Raw genomic sequence first — 19,907 nt, 5'->3', positions numbered from 1 at the left:
TTATCACTGCCATAAAATGTTTAATCAATGCTGATACTGAATAAGAAGAGAAGAGAAGAGAAGAGAAGAGAAGAGAAGAGAAGAGAAGAGAAGAGAAGAGAAGAGAAGAGAAGAGAAGAGAAGAGAAGAGAAGAGACGAGAAGAGAAGAGACGAGAACGAAGAGACGATGTCATTAATAAGTAGTGCTCTGTCTTCATTTTAACAGTGATTCATTTTAACACAGAAGAATGTGGTTGTGATGAATAAATCAGAGAGCCTACAGTCAGATTAATGTATGTATGTGATGATGGTTTGAGTTTAATGTAGAAAGACAGATGTGTGATCATGTTACTAGTAATGTGCTTCTACAGAGCTCTCACAGCACTTTTAAGCTCAATAATAGTTTGGTTTGGGTGCCTATTGTAGAAAGTTATTCAAATTAAATCCACAAAGGAATCTAATTGTCTGCTTTATCTTTCATTCGGTGTGATGTTCTGATTGAATTAGAACATTGGATTACTGTTGCTTAGACATGGAAGACTCATGTTTAATTCACTAGGGGAGGAGTCCAGACTCTAAAGCCACACCCACAATAACACTACATGAATAATCATGAATTAATACTAATAATAACTAATAATAAATAGTTATTTTAATGTAACGATTAAAAGTTAAATATTTTGATATATCATATCATTGGTAAAACTAAAAGTATAATTATTTTATTGTTACTAATAATAACTAATATTAAATAGTATTTGTAAAATTATTAGTTTAAGTTTGTTATAATATAATTTATATTTATTATTTATTGATATTATATATTAAATATAATTAATAAATGCAGTATACTGTTCCACACTATGAAAAAGGAAAAATATTCTCAATATGTATATCATCGATTCCTCTTTTATTCAGACAACCACAAACACTTAACACACTATTAACACACTATCACACACTGTTGGCTTTGGCAATGTAAGTGTGAAGTGAACAATCTCATTCCACACACACTGACTACAATATACTACATCTTCGCACCTCCATATCTCCTTATGTTCATTTCACCCGCTCTCTCTGTGGGTTGTTTATTATTGCTGGTATAAGCAGATGATCAGGATCTGTGCGAACATGAGAACACTCACAATCTCTGATTACATTCAGCTTGTTTTTCAGGTCAGTGCTGCACCATGGGAATGAGTCAACCCTTACTAATGGCCTTTAGCCAAAGGAGAAGATTCACTCTGATGCTTTCTTCACACAAACAAATACACTGACTCTTAAACATTAAATTTTCATACCTTATACACATAAAGACTGCACAGGATGTTAGTGCAAGAAGTTCACAATACATACAGTACTTTATCTATTCGTCAACCCATTTACAGTATCCATTAATGCTCCACAATGGTTCTCCAGGATTTTACAACAGACAACCAGTGTTATTTTAGTAGAATTTTCAGTTTTAGTAATCTTACTATATTATTTCACTTACCAATAATGATTTGTAATAGAACAGCACAGCAAACTAAACAAAACACAAACCAAGCAGATTTGGGCCAAAAGTGGATGCATGACCTTTGACATGCACAAAAAATACATGGGAAGCATTCTTTCCCTTTAAAAATTTTATTACCTATTTTTTTCTTTCTAAACGATGTATTGTTATATGGTTAGATACATTGTAATTTTTTCCTGCAGTCCATGACCCTATTAGGATAGAAAATTTTGGGTCACAACCCACTAGTTGCGAAGCACTGAATTAATGTAGAAACACACAGCGCACATACACGACTGTACACACACACGGTCTTGTTTTTCATTTCACTGCTGATTCAAGCAGAGCAGATTTTCAACATAAGAACAGTGATTCATGCTGCGAGAACAAATCTATAAGCAACACTAACATGGAAGCCCAGAGAGAGCGAGAGAGGAGGGGGCATGAGGACAGAATAAGACAGAGAAAAACAATACAACAAGCTGATAGAATGAAATGAACAGAGACGACGGAGTAACGGTGTGTGTGTGTCTGTATGTTTTACACTCACAGGGTTGAGAAGGACGGTCAGAAACAGCTCTCCTCCTCGTATGCTTTTGTCCAGTTCTTTAGGGCCTCCCGGATACTCTTTATAGAAGATGGTGTGTGTGAATAAACCACATGTCTGACGGGGCAGCACCTGCTCTCACACAAACACACACACACACACACACACACACACACACACACACACACACACACACACACACCCACACACACACACACACACACACACACACACACACACACACACACACACACACACACACACACACAGAGTTTAAGGCTTCAAAGATTTGCAGTCAATACAGTGCAAACCAAATTATGAATCTTTTAATGGTGTATTAATTAACCTCTCTGTCTTTATCATCTAATACTGCCAGTTTGAGTTCTACACATGATATTTTATTAGGGCTCATGTTAATGTATCTGTATTCAAGTGTTGCAAGGAAACAACTTCATATATATTCATCCATTCACTTTCTGTCTAGATCAGTCAAAGAAAACAGAATAATTTCTCAGTGGGAAAAAGCTGAATGCTTCAATAAAATATGTGGCAAACAGGCAAAGACTGACAAAGAAGAAAAGAGAAAGAGCATAAAAAAATATTACTGTGACTCAATTTGACAAAATGACTGCTTGGCAACAACAGAAAAACTGCTGTCTCCATTTCTAGCTCACGTCCAAGTACAGTAAAGCATATTACATATGTGTATTTTGACAAAACAACTGCTCTTTTCGATATAATTACAAAAAGAATGTGACTAAGGCTGTCAGGTTTAAATATAAATATAATTACATATTATAAAAGTAGTCTATGAAATTCTTTGTGCAGTACATTCTAAATGCTCTGAAATAGCTTTGTGTGAGGAACAGATTGCGATATAATTACAAAAAGAATGTGACTAAGGCTGTCAGGTTTAAATATATTTTGAGGCTTGAAATTTGCTAGTTGTCATACAGTATTGAAGTAAGAAAATAATATGGTTCGGAACAGCATGAAGGTCACTTAACATAAAGGTTTTAATTTTTTTATTAACTTTATTATTTTAACTTTTCCCCTTGAAGCAATGAGATTAAATGCAAAGGATATTTTTCTTTGAATTTTCACATTTCTTGAACATTTCTCATCAGATTCTTCCAAGAACAAATTATCTTATATTGGCTAATTTAAAGCAGCACAAAATTTTTGAACATTGAAAATATTAAGAATTTTTTTCTTGCGATCCAGATTATTAGACTGATTATGTGACAGAAGACTGGAGTAATAAGCTGCTGAAAAATTCAGCTTTGCCATCACATGAATAATTTACATTTTTAAAATATGTTCAAATAAAAATGTTTATTTTTAATTGAAATTACATTAGATAAGAGACTTTCAAAAACTTTTTTTTTTTTAATCCTACAAACTCCCGACTTTTGAACAGTATAGTGTATGTCTGACATATTGTACTTGTACTTCCTCTGACAGGCAAGTTGAGAGATGCTGGTACATTTATAAGAACCAACAGAGTCAATTTCTCAACACTGTAACAGTGTGTAAATATCAGAGAGGCAGCTAGACTCTCAAACTGCTAAAACAGCTAAATCTATTACATTAACACACTCACAAACACACTGGGCTCTAATGCACTGATAAGAGCTTTCATCACCCATATGCTTGTTTTCGGACTGCTTGATTGAGCTGGAACAGATCTTTGGGACTCTCTCCAATCTTTCCATCTAACTTAAACTTAATTGCTTTACCCACTTTAACATCTCTCTCTGTGTATTATTGAGTGGCACGCATGTTCCACTATACGTGTGCTGTTGCTGAAACTAGACGCACACATTTGACGTGCAAAGAACAATTGTATTGCACACATGTAGTCTTGATTTAATATTTTAATCTACTCCATCTTCTAAAATTCAATTTCAGTGCTAACAAACTAAACTGTCTGTCCCACCAACATGCCTGAAGAATTTATTAAACTCTATTCATGTGCTCTGTCCTTCCTGTTCGCTTTTCTGCCACCCACCTTCCCTGCCATTTCTTCTCATTGAATATAACTTGCCCTGTCAGTATATTATTGTGGTGGTTTGTGAAAGAAGCAGTTAGTTCTATGGTGCGCTGTCGACTTGCTGTATTGCAGAGCCAGATCAGACTGTAACACTCTGACATGCTTCATAGCCCCATGGATCCACACTCAGTATTCAGTGTTCTGGATCTCTGATCTGAGAACTGTCATGCTTGCACCGAGGAGGCCAGTAGTTAGGCCACAGTTGTCTGAACAGCTGACCTAAAACCTGTTTTGGTGCATCTGTTTAAATAAAAAAAGCCAGAAATTTGGGCTCACAAACACCTGCTGCAAAACATATGTCTTAGGCTAGATTCAGAACGCTCATAAAAAGAGATGATGATGACAGCTAAATTGCATGCAAAAAAATCTGATCCGAGTTAGGCCTGCCAACGTTTGTTCTTTTGTATTATGAATGAGGAAAATTGACACATCTCTAATTCACTAGAAAGAAGAAAGAAAGACATGTTGTAGTGGGCTAGTGCTCTCACAAAAACAAGGCACAAGTATTCATAAGAACCAAATAAAGGGTGCATTAAATTACTGCTGTTTCATAAGAGTTATGAAATTGATTGCACTATTTCAAAAACTCATTTTCTTAATCAGTAACAGTTTTTTTTTTTTGTAAAATATCTGAAGAGCTTAAAATAATCTAATTTACTAAATTTTTTTACTGTTTTATTTTTTAAAAAGGGGCAAATTGCTTTTTCTGCTTCATGCATAAATCTAACAAAAGGTAGTCTTCAATGAAAACAATTTGGCAATGGACCTTTATCACACTTCCTATATCCAGCAAGTGAAGCCACTGTGTATCACCACTTCCGGTCCCATCGCAACGCAGTCAAAACTAATGGCCAAATCTTCTCTTTCCTTTCTTTCGCTGGTGTTACCGCAGTGTACCTGGCTGCTTTCATTCAAAACAACAACACACTGCCTCAGTTTTCATGATTTCCTGACAAAACACAGATGAGATGGGGTGGGATGAATTAAGGTCCTTCTAAAATATTATACGGGAGCATGTTCACGTAGAGTATGCATTTTAGGGCTACATCTCATATCACCTGCTGAAATGTTTATATTAATATATTTCCCTTTGAAATGTGCATTCTGAATAAATAAATGTATTTCCCAACTAACCTGCTGCAGCAAGTTCGTATTCTCATTAACAATGTTTTTCTCTTACTGATCATATTTCATACCTATTTGCATTTTTTAAATGAATTTGACTGATAAAGACCCTTACAAAAATTTACCATGGTTTTACTATAGTAAATATGTAGCAACCATGGTTTTTTTTTTCCACATACTGATTTCCATTTGAATTGCCCCAGTTTTACTACACATACCATGGTTAAATTTCATAAGAACAGTATTAAAATAGATGAATGAATATGTGGGCGTTGCCTTAAAGAAATTAACAATGTTAAACATTTTGGCTAATTAATCTTAAACAGTATTGTTTAACAGTATTGCTGTATTATATGCAATATTAATATGCAATATTAATTAAGAATTTTGGCATAAATATGTGAATTACATACAGTGACAATGAAAAATGACAGAATAATTACTAAAATTTAATACAAATGAATAAATATGTTAATTCTGATCTTATTCATCAGGTCTCGCACACAATGCAGCATCTCAGTCACTATTTAAATGGGCACTGACACAGTGTGGTGAAATCGGTAACGTTACGTTGGATTAAAACTACAGTTCCATTGAGTTTGGACAATTCTGTACACAGTAATCATCAGAATATCTCTTCATGTGTCTCTGAAAAATATCAGAATTTTGAAATCATCCTGCAGATGCTCATTTTAACAGGCTTTTATTCAACTTGGTGATTACAGCATATTGAAAAATATACATAACCGGAAGAATCAATACACTGCTTCGACGGGTACTTCCGGTAATCAATTCCGCTGTGATAAAGGTCCATTGGGTATTATTACAAAATTAAAGGCCCTACTTCTACATTATCTTGATTCAAGCAACAACAACAAAAAAAACGTAAATAATAATAATAATAAAAAATAAATGATTGTACCAAAGAAAAAAATCTTTATCGTCCCTCATGTTGTCCAAACCTTTATTACCTTATTTATTTAGTGGTACACAAAAAGGAGATATTACTCAGAATGGCAAAAAAGAAAAAAAAAAAAAAAGAAAAGAAAAAGAAAAAAAAAGCCCCCAACATTCTGCTTAACATTTCCGTTTGTGTTCCACAGAAGAAAGAAAGTCATCTGAGTTTGAATGTTACATGAAGTTGAGTAAATTATGTCAGAACTTTCATTTCAGGGTGAGCTATCACTTTAAAATAAATCTTCAGATAACCATAGAGCCCTTTAACCAAAAATGAGGGACAGAGACAGCAGAGCTATTTAAAAAAATTGATTCAAAGCTGTGGTTGGGGACATCTAGTCAAGATCTGTGTGTGTGTGTACCACTAATAGATTTGGCTGTGGTGAATGTACTATGAGGTATTTCATCTGAGTCCCAGTGTGTCATCATTAATTATTTTGGAGTGTATATGTGTTTCATTGATTTGCTATGCTAGCTGTTGCTTGTATTTTGTATCTTGTATCAGTCTCTTGCAGGCAAGTCTCATTGCTTTTTCACAACACTACCTGTGTAGCAACAAGTGGCAGATTGCAAATCTATACAGCTTCCTGCAAAGTATGAGATGAGTCTTGTCCATAATCACTGATGTTATGTATGTTAAGTAAGTTTGTTATTGACAGCTTAGCTTGCAAGCATAGTACTAATGGGTTAAGAAAAGTTCCCCTATCTGTCGGTCACTACGAGTCATGTTGAATGACATATGGGGCCTCACTTGGGAGGCCAATCATCCCTGAGTTTTAAGAGAAAATGCCAATGAAAATTGGCTAGTGGATTTTGTATGCTGAGCCAATCCCCATGCCTATGGGTATATAAGGTGACAGTGCGCATCTCATTGGATTTTTGCTTCGGAGCTGAGTAGTTGATGTTCAATATTCACTACAAAGCCATTCATCTTTGTGTTTGGGAGGCTGTTCCTGGTTTGTGTTGCAGTGCGTTACAGCGGTGTCCCTGTCATCAGCGATTCCCCTGGGCGCTTCAGCTAAAAGACCAGTTTCCTCTAAAAGAGCAAATCACGGACGGTTTGTGTCTTTTTCAAGATGTCGTTTCGTCCATGTCCTTCTGGATGCAGTTGTTTCCTGTCCTCTGTCGATGCAAACGATCGCTTTCTTCAGTGTCTGGGTCTCCTTCATGCTGAAGCGGCGTTTATGAATGAGTCATGCATCTATTGTGGGCGTATGACCATGGCAGCGTTGCGATCGCATCTCTCTCTCCTCAAGGGGAGTGCAGCAGACCCCTCTTTCACTACCAGTCCCGGTTTCTCTGCCACGAACAGAGGACCGCCGGCTAATGCTCTGGGAGATCTGAGGGTGACTGTGAGAGCTTCTCTGCTGGGCCACACTCCACGGACCTCTCTCTCTTCCCGCAGCGCATGTGCAGCCCAGCGTGTCATTCGTTGGGCGGTAAGAGGATCAGATGTCGATTGCAGCATTGGGGGATGGGCTATCGTCCTCTGAGGATGAAGATTCGGCGGGGCTGCCCCCCTTGGGTGTTGTCACCACTGCCGAATTGGACCCAGAGTTGTCGGCCATGCTTGCCCGAGCACCCGTGAGCATCGGGCTGGAGGTGAATAGACCCCTCAGCCCTGAGTGCTCAAGGTTGGATGATTGGTTTCTCGGCGTGGAGCGCGGCTCACAACCATGTTCTACTCCGGTTCCTTTCTTCCTGGAGGTGCATGAAGAGGTGACATGGACGGCCCCTTTTAGAGCCAGAAGCTGCTCGTCTCCCTCTTCCGTCCTCACTACCCTTGATGGCGGGGCAGCCAGGGGGTACATGGACATTCCCCAGGTGGAGGGAGCGGTTGTGGTGCATTTGTGCCCCCAAAACACTGCCACTTGGAGGAATCATCCACATCTCCAACCAAAGCCTGTAAGCTGTCGGCAGCTCTCGATCTACCAAGTTCAATGGCATTTTCGAGACTTTGGTGGCAGTCTGAGATGCCGTCTTGCACGAGGAGATTGCTGTCCTGTTGGTGAAGGATGCAATTGAGCCAGTCCCCCCTTCACAAGCTCCCATTCAAGATGTTGACACAGAACGGGGCAGACTTAAGTGACCTACCACAGTTGTTAGACACTATCACTCAGGTTAGAGCTCCCTCTATGAGGCAGGCCTATGCTTTGAAGTGGAGTCAGTTCACGAATTGGTGTTCTTCTCACCGAGAAGATCCCCAGAGATGCTTGGTCAGAGTTGTGCTTTCTTTCCTGCAAGAAAGGTTGGAGTGTAGGCTGTCAACCTCCACCTTGAAAGTGTTTGTTGCTGCTTTCACAGCACATCATGATGCAGTGGATGGCCGGTCCATGGGAAGGCATGACCTGATTTTTAGGTTCCTGAGGGGTGCCAGAGGGTTGAATCCTCCTAGGACACCCTTAATACCCTCCTGGAATCTTTCTGTTGTCCTGGCTGGACTCCAAAGGGGTCCACTTGAGCTGCTTGATTCAGTTGAGCTGAAGTTCCTGTCTCTTAAGACAGCGCCCCTGCACGCGCTCACTTCCATCAAGAGGGTTGGGGACCAAGCATTTTCGGTAAGTGAAGAGTTCCTTGTGTTTGGGCCAGCCTAATCTCACATTGTCCTGAGACCCCAGCCTGGATACGTGCCCAAGGTTTCCAATGGCATTGACCAATCCCAAGGCAAGCTGTGCCCCCTGGGGGTGAGAGCCTACTCCACTCTGTGTGTTGCCTCCACCTGGGCGTTGTTGCACGGCACCTCTCTGGCAGACATCTGTGAAGCCGCGGGCTGGGCAACACCTTCGTTGTCAGGAGTCTAGTAAGATATTATATTCTGCCTCGACCCAGCTTCCACTCCACAATATTTTTGATCATGCTCATTTCCCAAAATGGCTTGATTATTATAGAGAAGAAGTCAACAGTTATGTTGGTTTGTAGTCCATTTGGGACGATTACATCCTGAGCAAAATTTTTGTGACCAACTGTAGAATGGGAATGGTGTGGGACACTGAGAACAACCGCAGACAAAGAGCACCTGGGCGTTGTTGCACGGCACCTCTCTGGCAGACATCTGTGAAGCCGCGGGCTGGGCATGGAGTTTAGTAAACCGAAAATGTATAAAAGGTTTGAACTTAGGATGTTCTGGGTTCATTCTGACTGTTAAACCCAAGGTACAGTACTAAATGTACTTTGTCATTGCTATGCTGCAATAAACATCTTCATCAAGATCTTCAACATCCTCATCACTTTTTTCTTACACACACCTTCATGTAGAGCCAGTTTCTTCCCATGTGTTGGGTAAGTGGCAGAAAGGACTGGCTCGGTGTCATGCTTGCTGCGCCATTCCCCCTCACACGGGGATATGAGCGCCTTTCTTCTCCCAGTAGAGTTCCCTGATTGGCGAACCCTGGTTGAGCATCCTCCAGCACCATAGTGAGACTTGACGAAGCAGTCTGACGCCAGGCCCAGTAATGGTGTTAGCATGCCCTGAATATTCGTATTTTTAAATTTTTGTGTTCCCTTTACAGACCCGCTCTGTCAGTCTCTTCTAGCAGACATTCCATCCCTACTCTAAGGTAGGACCTGCCTCAGAGACCCATTCCATATGTAGTACTGCCCCCTGGGTCAGTCAATATCAGTATCTCCACATGTCACCTCCCTACAGGTAGGATGTGGTCTCTGTAGCGACCTTAAGGCTCGCTTCCCCATTGTTCTACCAGGCTGAAAGAACAAATAGGAAAGATTTGAAGCAATCTTTCACTGAAGGTTTAAATCCCTTCCAAAAAACTTTTTTTGAATGGAACAGTAGCATGGCCTTCTCTAGCAGCGATGTACTCACCATTTGGTACCAAGCTTAGTGAATTGGCGCTGTGGCTTTGGGAAGGTTACAACCTTAGCGTAGCTTTTGTGACACACTGTGGCTTGTCAAAAATTGCAGTGCCACAGGGTTGTGAGGGTGATCAGGTTGTGGTGTTTTCCATGGACCTCATATGTCATTTTCCATGGACCCCATATGTTCCCATGCCACAACCTTGAACCATTCGCTGTTGGTGGGACACGTTCTCGGCTCCTCAGCGTAAAACCTAATGTCGCCTTATATACCCATAGGCATAGGCAGTGGCTCAGCATGCAAAATCCACTAGCCAATTTTCATTGCTGTTTTCTCTTAAACTCAGAGATGATTGGCCTCACAAGTTAGACCTCATATGTCATTCAACTTAACGTCTCTGTTCCCTCCACGTAACCAAGACATTCTTTTAGTTAGCTAGACCAAAATATTATAACATGCTACATTTTTAATCAGGATTTGAGGAGGAAGAATCTTGTACGACACTGCCTGCGGATGAAATCAAATATTAAACTATTACACCTTCCAATATTAATATTCTGTGATATTAACCTTTTGAGTGTGCGATTGTTCCCTGCAATTTTGATCCCAGGGAAAATTAATTTTATTCCCCATCCAAAAAAACGATTATGAACTTTTTTGTCATACGCATACACAAGATTTCTGTGTGGTGCAATGATGTGTCCTCTGTATGTTGAGCCGTACCATGATGTTATTATGAATAAATCCCTTGCGGTGGCGTGCAGGTTTGAGGTGTGGGTATTCCTCAGTACTGGTCACTCGTATCCCCCATGCTTTCTTCCAAGCCTCATACAGCTGAATATGGACTGGATATACACCAGAATGATGAGGGGCCACTGCATATCCCAGATCTACTGGAATACCATGCTCCTGTAATGAGAAATACACACAAATAAATATATTATAGCATATTACAATCTTTTATAAAAACATATACACAAGTAATTGAGTACTGAAGTGGATGACTTACAACTTCAAAATATTGAACACAAATCAAAATTCAAAAATCAGAAAATCTCTCACTTTTTTCGAATGATCATTTTCCAGGACTTTGATGAATTTTCCAGGATATTTTCAAATTTTCAATTTAATTAAGACTTGGGATAAAAGACAAGGATCATTTCCTCAAGTATTTAAAATATGCACAGTTTATGGCCTTGACTTTAAAGTCAGCTCTTTAATATGAGCTCTTTCATACACACACACACACACACACACACACACACACACACACACACACACACACACACACACACACACACACACACACACACACACACATATAATGTAAAAAAAAAAAAAAAAAAAAAAAAAATATATATATATATATATATATATATATATATGTACGTGTAAGGGATAATCAATGGTTTGCAGTGCATTAAAAGAGAGTTTAAACGCACGGCGTGGAGGCCAAGAACCACCCAGATGTGAAGCGGAGGCATCCACCCTCCGCTGAACCTTTTTTAATGATTTTAAAGTAGTTTCTTATGCTCATCAAGGCTGCATTTATTTGATCAAAAATATAGGAAACAAATTATATTGTGAAATATTATTACGATGGAAAATAATGTTGTTCTATTTTAATATACATTAAAATCTAATTTATTCCAGTGATGCAAAGGTGAATTTCAGCATCATTACTCCCGTTTTCAGTGTCACATGATCTTTCAGAAATCATTCTAATATGTTGATTTATGCTGATGAATCTGTGTCCCGACTTAATCTCTTAAACCGAAAACAAAGAAGAAAGAACTAGTTTAACAATTAATTATTAAAATGTTAAAGCAGCCTCCTCCTATTTTGATTTAAATTGTTTATTAATAAAAGTGCGTTTAGTCGACTAATGCTACAAATGAACAACTACTAGTCAACCAGACACATTTTTAGTGTAAATATTTTGCAGCACAACTGTTGCCAACATTGATAATTTAATAATAAATCAGAATATTAGAATGATTTATTAAGGATCATGTGACACTTTATACTGAAGTAATGGCTGATGGCAATTCAGATTTTTATCACAGAAATAAATTATATTTTAAAGGATATTAAAATAGAAACCATTATTTTATATTGTAATAACATTTTGCAAGATTACTGTTTTTTTATTTTTGATCAAATAAATGCAGTCTTGATGAGCATAAGAGATTTCTCTTTAAAAAACAATACAAGTCTAACTGATTCCAAACTTTTTGAACGGTAGTGTGTATGTATGTATGTATGTATATATATATATATATATATATATATATATATATATATTTGGGCTGTCCTACACTAAAAATGTGTCTGGTTGACTAGTAGTCATTCATTTGTAGCATTAGTCGACTAAACGCACTTTTATTAATAAACAATTTAAATTAAAAAATAGGAGGAGGCTGCTTTAACATTTTAATAATTCATTGTTAAACTATTTCTTTCTTTGTTTTCGGTTTAAGAGATTAAGTCGGGACACAGATTCATCGTCTACGCAGTTGTGGGGGAAAAGCTGAATTTTCAGTACTCCAGTCTTCAGTGCCACATGATACATCAGAAATCATTGTAATACATCCTATTGATTGTTGCTTTTCATGAATGTGGCTGGATATGACAAAAAACCTCAGAATTACACTGAAGAGAAAGCTCGTTATATGTCATAATTGGTTAGAACACACTGTGATGCATATATATATATATATATATATATATATATATATATATATATATATATCTCTATATATATAGACAAACATTTTAGTACTGTTAGTACTGCATTAATTTATCCGCTGAGTGCTTGAGTAGACAAAATTACCAAAAAATCCCATTTCCCAGATAGAGACACACACACATTTTTATAGCTGGTGCGCTCATTCACACTTATCTTCAGAGTTACACAGAGCTACCTCAGAGCTATTGATTCGAGACTTTATGATTTTTATGAAAAATCCATTTTCATTTTTAAATTTCTCTGGGCTAACTAATTAAAATCAGATAGGTGAGATAACAGACATCTAAAGAACAGCTGAGTCGATAACTGTGTTTTGAGGTGAATTCTCAGATTTAACTTCCATATCATGAGGATCCAGTAATCCACAGAATTTCCTCAAGAGAATGTGCACACACACACACACACACACACACACACACACACACACACACACACACACACACACACACACACACACACACACACACACACACACACACACACACACACACACACACACCACACACACACACACACAGCCTCCCACATTCTCCATCCTCTCATGTACACTCATCTGTTAGCTTAGCTGCACAGGTCTCTGATTTAATCAAAAACCCCCAAACCAATAAAGGCAAATCAAAGCTGTCTTCTCTAGATTATCAAACTTCTGCTTGTGTCCCATTAAAATTCTCTGTCAGTTCGACTCTCACAGTCTCTGCCCCCTGAGCAGACAGACACTAGTCTGTTTTACTCTGCACCCAGAGTCAAGCGCATGCTAACTGCTTGACCTTGGTCACTCATGTAGGAGATTTTTCCTGGGAAATTTTTGAAGTGTGCAGTTTGTTGATTGTCATTGACTATGAACAGATTCTTATGGCAGCTCTGAGAGAGGAAAATGTATTAAAGTCAGCATGAAGTGGAATCTATTTTCTAAATGCATGTTAATCTCATGGTGAATTATTCATCCATGCATATGTTTCCATTTTTTTAAGATCACATTAAGCTAACTTACATCCAGTCAGCAACCAATGAACTGAACCCAAACCCCATCCTACATTTTTCTTTTAAATAATCTGCTTTACTCAGATGTGCGTCACAATATTGTAAAAAAGGATGCGTTGCTACTTATATCTAGACTTCTAGAGAGAGATACAACTCACATGCATACACATATTTGTTTTTCTATAATCGTGTAGACTTTCCACTGGCATCTATTTTTTATACTGAGCTAATTATATTTTCTATTTCCTAGCCTTCACTGAAACCTGCAAATGAGATAACCATCACATGAATCTTAATTAAGATATTATTTAGGATATTCATTGTGCTTTTTTCCTTACAGGCACTGTTGGCTGCTCTCCAAAATGAAGTTGATTTCAGGATTTACTATCCTTGTGGGGACATTTGGATTGCATAATGTAGGCAAAACCTGACCCTCATACACACAGAGCAATAAACACCAGTGTTGGGGGCACTACTTTAAAAGAGCATGATTTTAAAGTAGTTAAATAATTTAATGTCAAAGGTATTTCTATTTTCTGTTCATTTTCACACAATAAACAGTTAAATGATTTATAATTATTCTACTTTATTTATTAATTATAAACTAATTATAATTTTTATGATGTATATCTTAAGATGGAAAGTCTGGGTCTGCGACAAAAACAATGTTTTTTAAATAGACTTTTCTTGTTTAAACTGAATAAACTTCATTAAAAACAGTTACATTTACATTAAATACAACAAAAAATAGAATACTAGAGTCAAAAACATAGTAATGAAAAGCACTGTTAAATGCAATATTTTGCTATAAAAACACAGAAAATACCACCAGAGACTTGATGCCACGAATAGAGGTTTGCATCTGTGAAACATCTTTTTTTTTATTCAGTTCATTTCATGAATCATTTGAACAAAGTGAATTACTAAAGTTAATCTGGCTCCTAAGCTACAAATGAAAGAGAGGAAATTGTGGGACAGCTTTTATAAGAGAATGTGTATGATTATTGTCTTAGATCTAAAGGAAACAATGTGATTTATAGAAATTGTGTTAGTTTTGAAGCCATTGTTTGCTTTAGATGCTGTTTTAGATGCAAAGCAAACAATGTGATTTATAGATGTGTTTAACAGAAAAAAAGTAGCTCGTTGCTGCTGAAAAATGTAGTTAAGATATAATTAGTTTTTGTGCAAAACAGTTAAACAACATACCCACAGTAAAAAAAAAAAACATATTAAGCTAATTTCATTTCTAATATTTCAATTACTCAGATGGCTAAACACACTTAAAAGCCATTTAAAGTTCACTGTAATATGAAGGCCTCTTTATGGATAAAGATGAAATGATTGAAAATGATAATGTGGGGGGAAATAAACAACAAAGATAATAATTATATGGATAAATCAATGAGTAGATTTATGAAACAGATTATTGTTTTCAAAAGAACTTTGTTAAATCTTAATTTTAGTCACATTTTAATGCAAACTGCATTTGCATAAAAAACTATTAGCTAAACTGCTCAAGCCGTAGCGCATGACTCAAATTATAATTTAGCTGGCGGTTATGTTTTCAGACAGAGGCTGTGCTTGTTTGTGACTTTCAGCAGGGGCACTTTACGCTCTGTAGTTTATCACTCACTCCGCCATTCACATCACACGGCTGTATTTCGAAAATAATTTTTATATTATTATAATATTTCTAAACAGCCAAGTGACAGTGATGCTAATACACAACCTAACAGTAAAGATGAAGTCTAGACATTGGCAGCTAGTGAGTACACAACCATCTACAATACTTTGCTGTACACATATCAATATATAAACAGAATTTTGAATATTTCTTTTCTGTAACTCACCATTAAAGAAGTAGTTCACTCCAAAATGAAAATATGCTAAAAATGTACTCACCCTCAGGCCAATCTAACATGTAGTTGAGTTTCTTTATCAGAACAGGTTTGGAGAAATGTAGCATTACATCACATGCTCAAAGCACTTGGCTTTTTGCTTCACAAGCCATTAATTGATGTACTGGAATATTGTTGACTGTAGATTATATGAGCTGTTTAGACTCTTTCTGACTGTACCCATTTACTGCAGAGGATCCACTGGTGAGCAAGTGATGTAATGGTACATTTCTCCAAATCTATTCTGATGAAGAAACAATCTCGGATGGCCTAAGGGTGAATACATTTTTAGCAAATTCTTATTTTGGGGTGAACTATTCCTTTATTACAAAGTGTTACAAAAAGAAACAAAAGGCCAAACTATACCACAAGTGCACAAGTGGCACTGTGCAACACAATGGATGGGTAGTTTACTTGCGTGACAATTTACTTGTTCAGTGGGTCATGCAGATATCCTCTCTAACAGTTCAGCCATAGTGTTTGGCTTCCAAACAGCTCAAAACTAAATAAAACAGGCTGTGTAAATATGAGGAATGCCAATGATCACCCCACTGTGTGCCAGAATACAGCTGGATTCTTTTCCTTTAAAATTCTCTTGGAAATCGGAATGTTTTGGTCACGTCTTAGTAGGGCATTCCTCATTTTTTATATATGACTTAGGAGATATAGCTTGTCCATTTTATAGACATGGAACGAAAAAGAGCAGATGAGTGAAAGGGATCAGGAAATGGAATGAGCCAGATTTGCACTCGGGTCACTTGCATCAATTTAGAGTATGCGTATCACTCTGAAATATATGAAGGGTAAATATATGTGTCAGAGTTTACATTCTGCTAGCAAAGTGTCTTTGAGTGTGATAGGAGAGTGCTGCTTCACAGAAAAGGGGGACAAATAAATGCAGGAGTGTTACCGAGAGATAACTAAATGAGAGCACACACGCTTACACACACACTCTCCCCTGTTCTTGTGTAGGTTTCAAAGGTTCTGTCAAAATCATAAGAGGCAGTTCTCTATTTGAGGAACAACTGAAGTCTCAAAGCACCTGTAAAACATGCATAATTAGTGTTCATTTTCTCAAAGTAAATGACACGACTCGCTGGAGGGCTAATGGTTCCTTAAGTGAATGGGTATTTCGCCGGATGTGATAATACCTGGATGATGGTTTTGTTCACTGATTGTGTATGGGCAAGTTAGAGGTGTAGATTTACTCACCAAAGCGAAGTCTTTGTTCAGGACCATTTGTTCCATCAGAGAGGATTCATTGTGGAAGAGATGAGGCTGCATATGACTCCACATATGAGGAAACCACCAGAACTCATCAACATATTTCAACAACAGATCATCTCCATCATCTTCCTCCTGTGTACCTACACAAACAAACATTAGCTCATTAGCATACTGGGCATTTTCTTTGGGCCTGTGGATTTAAAAAAAAATAAACATTCTAAAAATCTTAAATTCCTAAAACTCTTAGTCAATGTCTAACTTCATCATGGAAGAATGAATGTGATTTCAGTTGCAGTATCACTTCCACCACAGCTCAAACATTTCTTTAGTTTAATAGGATTCTGTGGTGGAAATGATGGTGAGGGAAATATCATGTCAGACTCCTTTGTACTGTTAAAACAGATTTCAATGTTTCATAGTATTTATGTACGGTATACATAGCATTTTATATATTCTTATACAATTAAATATTTTCACTTTTTATATAATTTGACAAAATAATATTTGATTGGATATTATGCTATATGCACACACACACACACGCAAAGAAAAAAAAAAATAATTTGACAAAATAATAAAAGTATTTTAAAGATTTAAAGTCTGGGTCAGCAAACTGTAAGCATTAAAAAGTCCAACAAAAAAAATACATATTTTATTACTTTAAATATAAAATTGTACTAAATCAACAAAAATTTATCAACACCAATTCATATTTCTCACTATTAACTAGTAGCTTGTTAACATGCCTATAATTAAAGGTGCCATAGAATGCAAAAATCACTTTTTTAAGGTGTTTGAACACAGTTATGTGGCCACAGTGTGTGAAAACAACCAGCCTATAATGGTAAAAATCCACCCACTCATTGTTTTATAATCCCAATAGATCATAAACAGTCTCTCCACACTAGCAGTTCTAGATTTCTCACTTCTATGACGTCATACTCAGGGGAAAGTCCCGCCCATTTGTGACACTCTCTGCCCTATTAGCATATACACAGCCCTGAGTGAGAAGCAGTGGTCCATCATTACTGTTTTCTTGCTCGCGAGCATGAGCTCTTGAAGCTCCGCACTCTTCTGAATATGGAGGCGGGAGCACCAGCTCATTTTCATTTAACCCTTTCGCACGTGAGTTTAAAATATTCAAGCTGAGACCCCGGCGTGAGTTCTTTTTCAGGCGACCGTTATTTAGAGTGTGCCGCCTTACTGTTTCCATGGCGACGCGTCATGCTTGTCATGTGACACACCAAAGCCAAAATAGATCTGTATGACACATGGCTCGCTTTTATTTCGTTTTTCCTGTTTTATTCAAAATATTCACAAACATGCTCACTATATTATTGTATATCTGATATTCCGATTCTGAAATATGTGCAAGTAAATATATTTGGTAGTGTAAACACTTTTATATCGACCGTGTTAGTTGATCTATACCGGGTCATGGGCGCCGCCATGTTAGTTCGCGCTGAATCCGAGCTGTGGGATTTATAACACGCAAATTCATCCTTTCCTCCGGAAACACATTAAAGTAGGTCTCCGGTAAACTCGGAGAAGGGCAGAGTAAACTTTATAGTTACCTACACAATCTGTATATGATATCAATAAAAACATGTAGTCAAATTATATTTGTAAGGGTCATTATTGCCGTTTCCATAGACATCAGCGTGTATTTTACAAACTGTAAATGTATGGGTTTGCTAGAACTTATGTGTTTTTAAATATCTGAAACCTAAAATAAGCATTATATGGTTGAAAACACTGAATATTTGTGATAATATATCCAGCGTTCAGCGCGTCTGATCTGGCTCTGCGCCAGCCAAAGCGCGAAAGCGGATTTAAATTCAGCAGTTGATGACGTGATGCACTGAAAGTTCTAATCATACCGTTGTGATTGTACGCTTCAGGGACCAGCCAAGACTAATCACACCGGTGTGATCGTACGCGCTAAAGGGTTAAAGGGTGTGATCGTACGCGCTAAAGGCTACATCCCTAATCCTACCCAATACCTGAATTTAACAACTATCTTACTATTAATAGGAGTTTATTGAGGCAAAATATGCAGTTAATGGTATGTTAATAGAGATAATTGGACCTTAAAATACAGTATGACCAATAAAATATAAATACACTTAAACGTAGAAATTTTTTTATATACTTATTTAATTGTAATTTATTGTATTGCTAAGACAACACAAAAAAAAATAAAGCTGATTCAAAATAATGAAACCTAAACTAAAACTAAAATCCATATATATATATATATATATATATATATATATATATATATATATATAATATATATATATATATATATATATATATATAAAACTCAACAAAATTACGAACACTTTAACTAAAGCATCTAAACTAAACTAAAATAACACTGGTCTCTTCCTGTCTACGTACGTGGTTCTTGTCCAGAATAAGCTACAATTTGCAAAAGTAATCAGTGACACTAATATAAACTTAATTTAGTTATCCACACACACACACACACACACACACACACACACTTCAAAAATAGAACATGATGAACCAGAGAAACTTCAGAGTTGCTATGGCAGAGTTCTGTTACCATGCCAATCAGAATATTACAAAACGCCTTTTTATAGCAGTGCGATCATGTATGTTGTCACCAATTAGTATTTACATTTGATCTTTTAACACATTTTATCTTTTAACACACACATATTTACCTGTATGGAAGAATTTCCCAGAAAATCCCAGGTTAAAGGTGAAGTTAGAAATGTACGACCTCAACATGTTCTGTGTTTCCAGAAGAGCCTGGAAGATAAAAACATCAAACATTAGAAGCTGAAGATTGCACTGTTGACTGCCTATGCACTGCTCAGTACATGTCCATTTATCTATTATATATCAATCAACCATAATATACACCACAATATTGAACTTTTTGAATTAACATCATGCGGTAGTATATGTGCTCACAGTCTGAGTATATGCGTATAAGGATGTGATCGATCTTTCCGGGATGAGTAATGGCATTTGGGTTTGGCAGGTGCCTCATTGCAGCAGTTCCAATAAAACAGTCTCATATATTTCTAGCCTAAGACACCATGCAAA

The 19,907-nt window shown here is 37.1% G+C and overlaps 1 protein-coding gene across 1 annotated transcript in view; it reads right to left on the bottom strand.

The window, feature by feature from the left end:
- The window catches only part of LOC109101862 (bifunctional heparan sulfate N-deacetylase/N-sulfotransferase 3-like), a 40,107-nt gene extending 20,481 nt beyond the window's left edge, over positions 1-19,626 (bottom strand). Inside the window, exons 1-4 of the mRNA XM_042716637.1 lie at positions 19,520-19,626; positions 16,812-16,966; positions 10,695-10,880; positions 2,029-2,157 (exon numbers count right to left, since the gene is read on the bottom strand). Coding sequence (XP_042572571.1) covers positions 2,029-2,157; positions 10,695-10,880; positions 16,812-16,966; positions 19,520-19,586 — 537 coding nt within the window. The 5' untranslated portion in view covers positions 19,587-19,626. The remainder of the gene's footprint in view (positions 1-2,028; positions 2,158-10,694; positions 10,881-16,811; positions 16,967-19,519) is intronic.
- Positions 19,627-19,907: the final 281 nt, after the last annotated feature.

The sequence above is a fragment of the Cyprinus carpio genome, chromosome B1 (assembly GCF_018340385.1).
Source record: "Cyprinus carpio isolate SPL01 chromosome B1, ASM1834038v1, whole genome shotgun sequence".
Classification (NCBI taxonomy): Eukaryota; Metazoa; Chordata; class Actinopteri; order Cypriniformes; family Cyprinidae; genus Cyprinus; species Cyprinus carpio.
The sequence above is the reverse complement of the archived record's forward strand: the minus strand, read 5'-3'. Positions and strand labels throughout refer to the sequence as shown.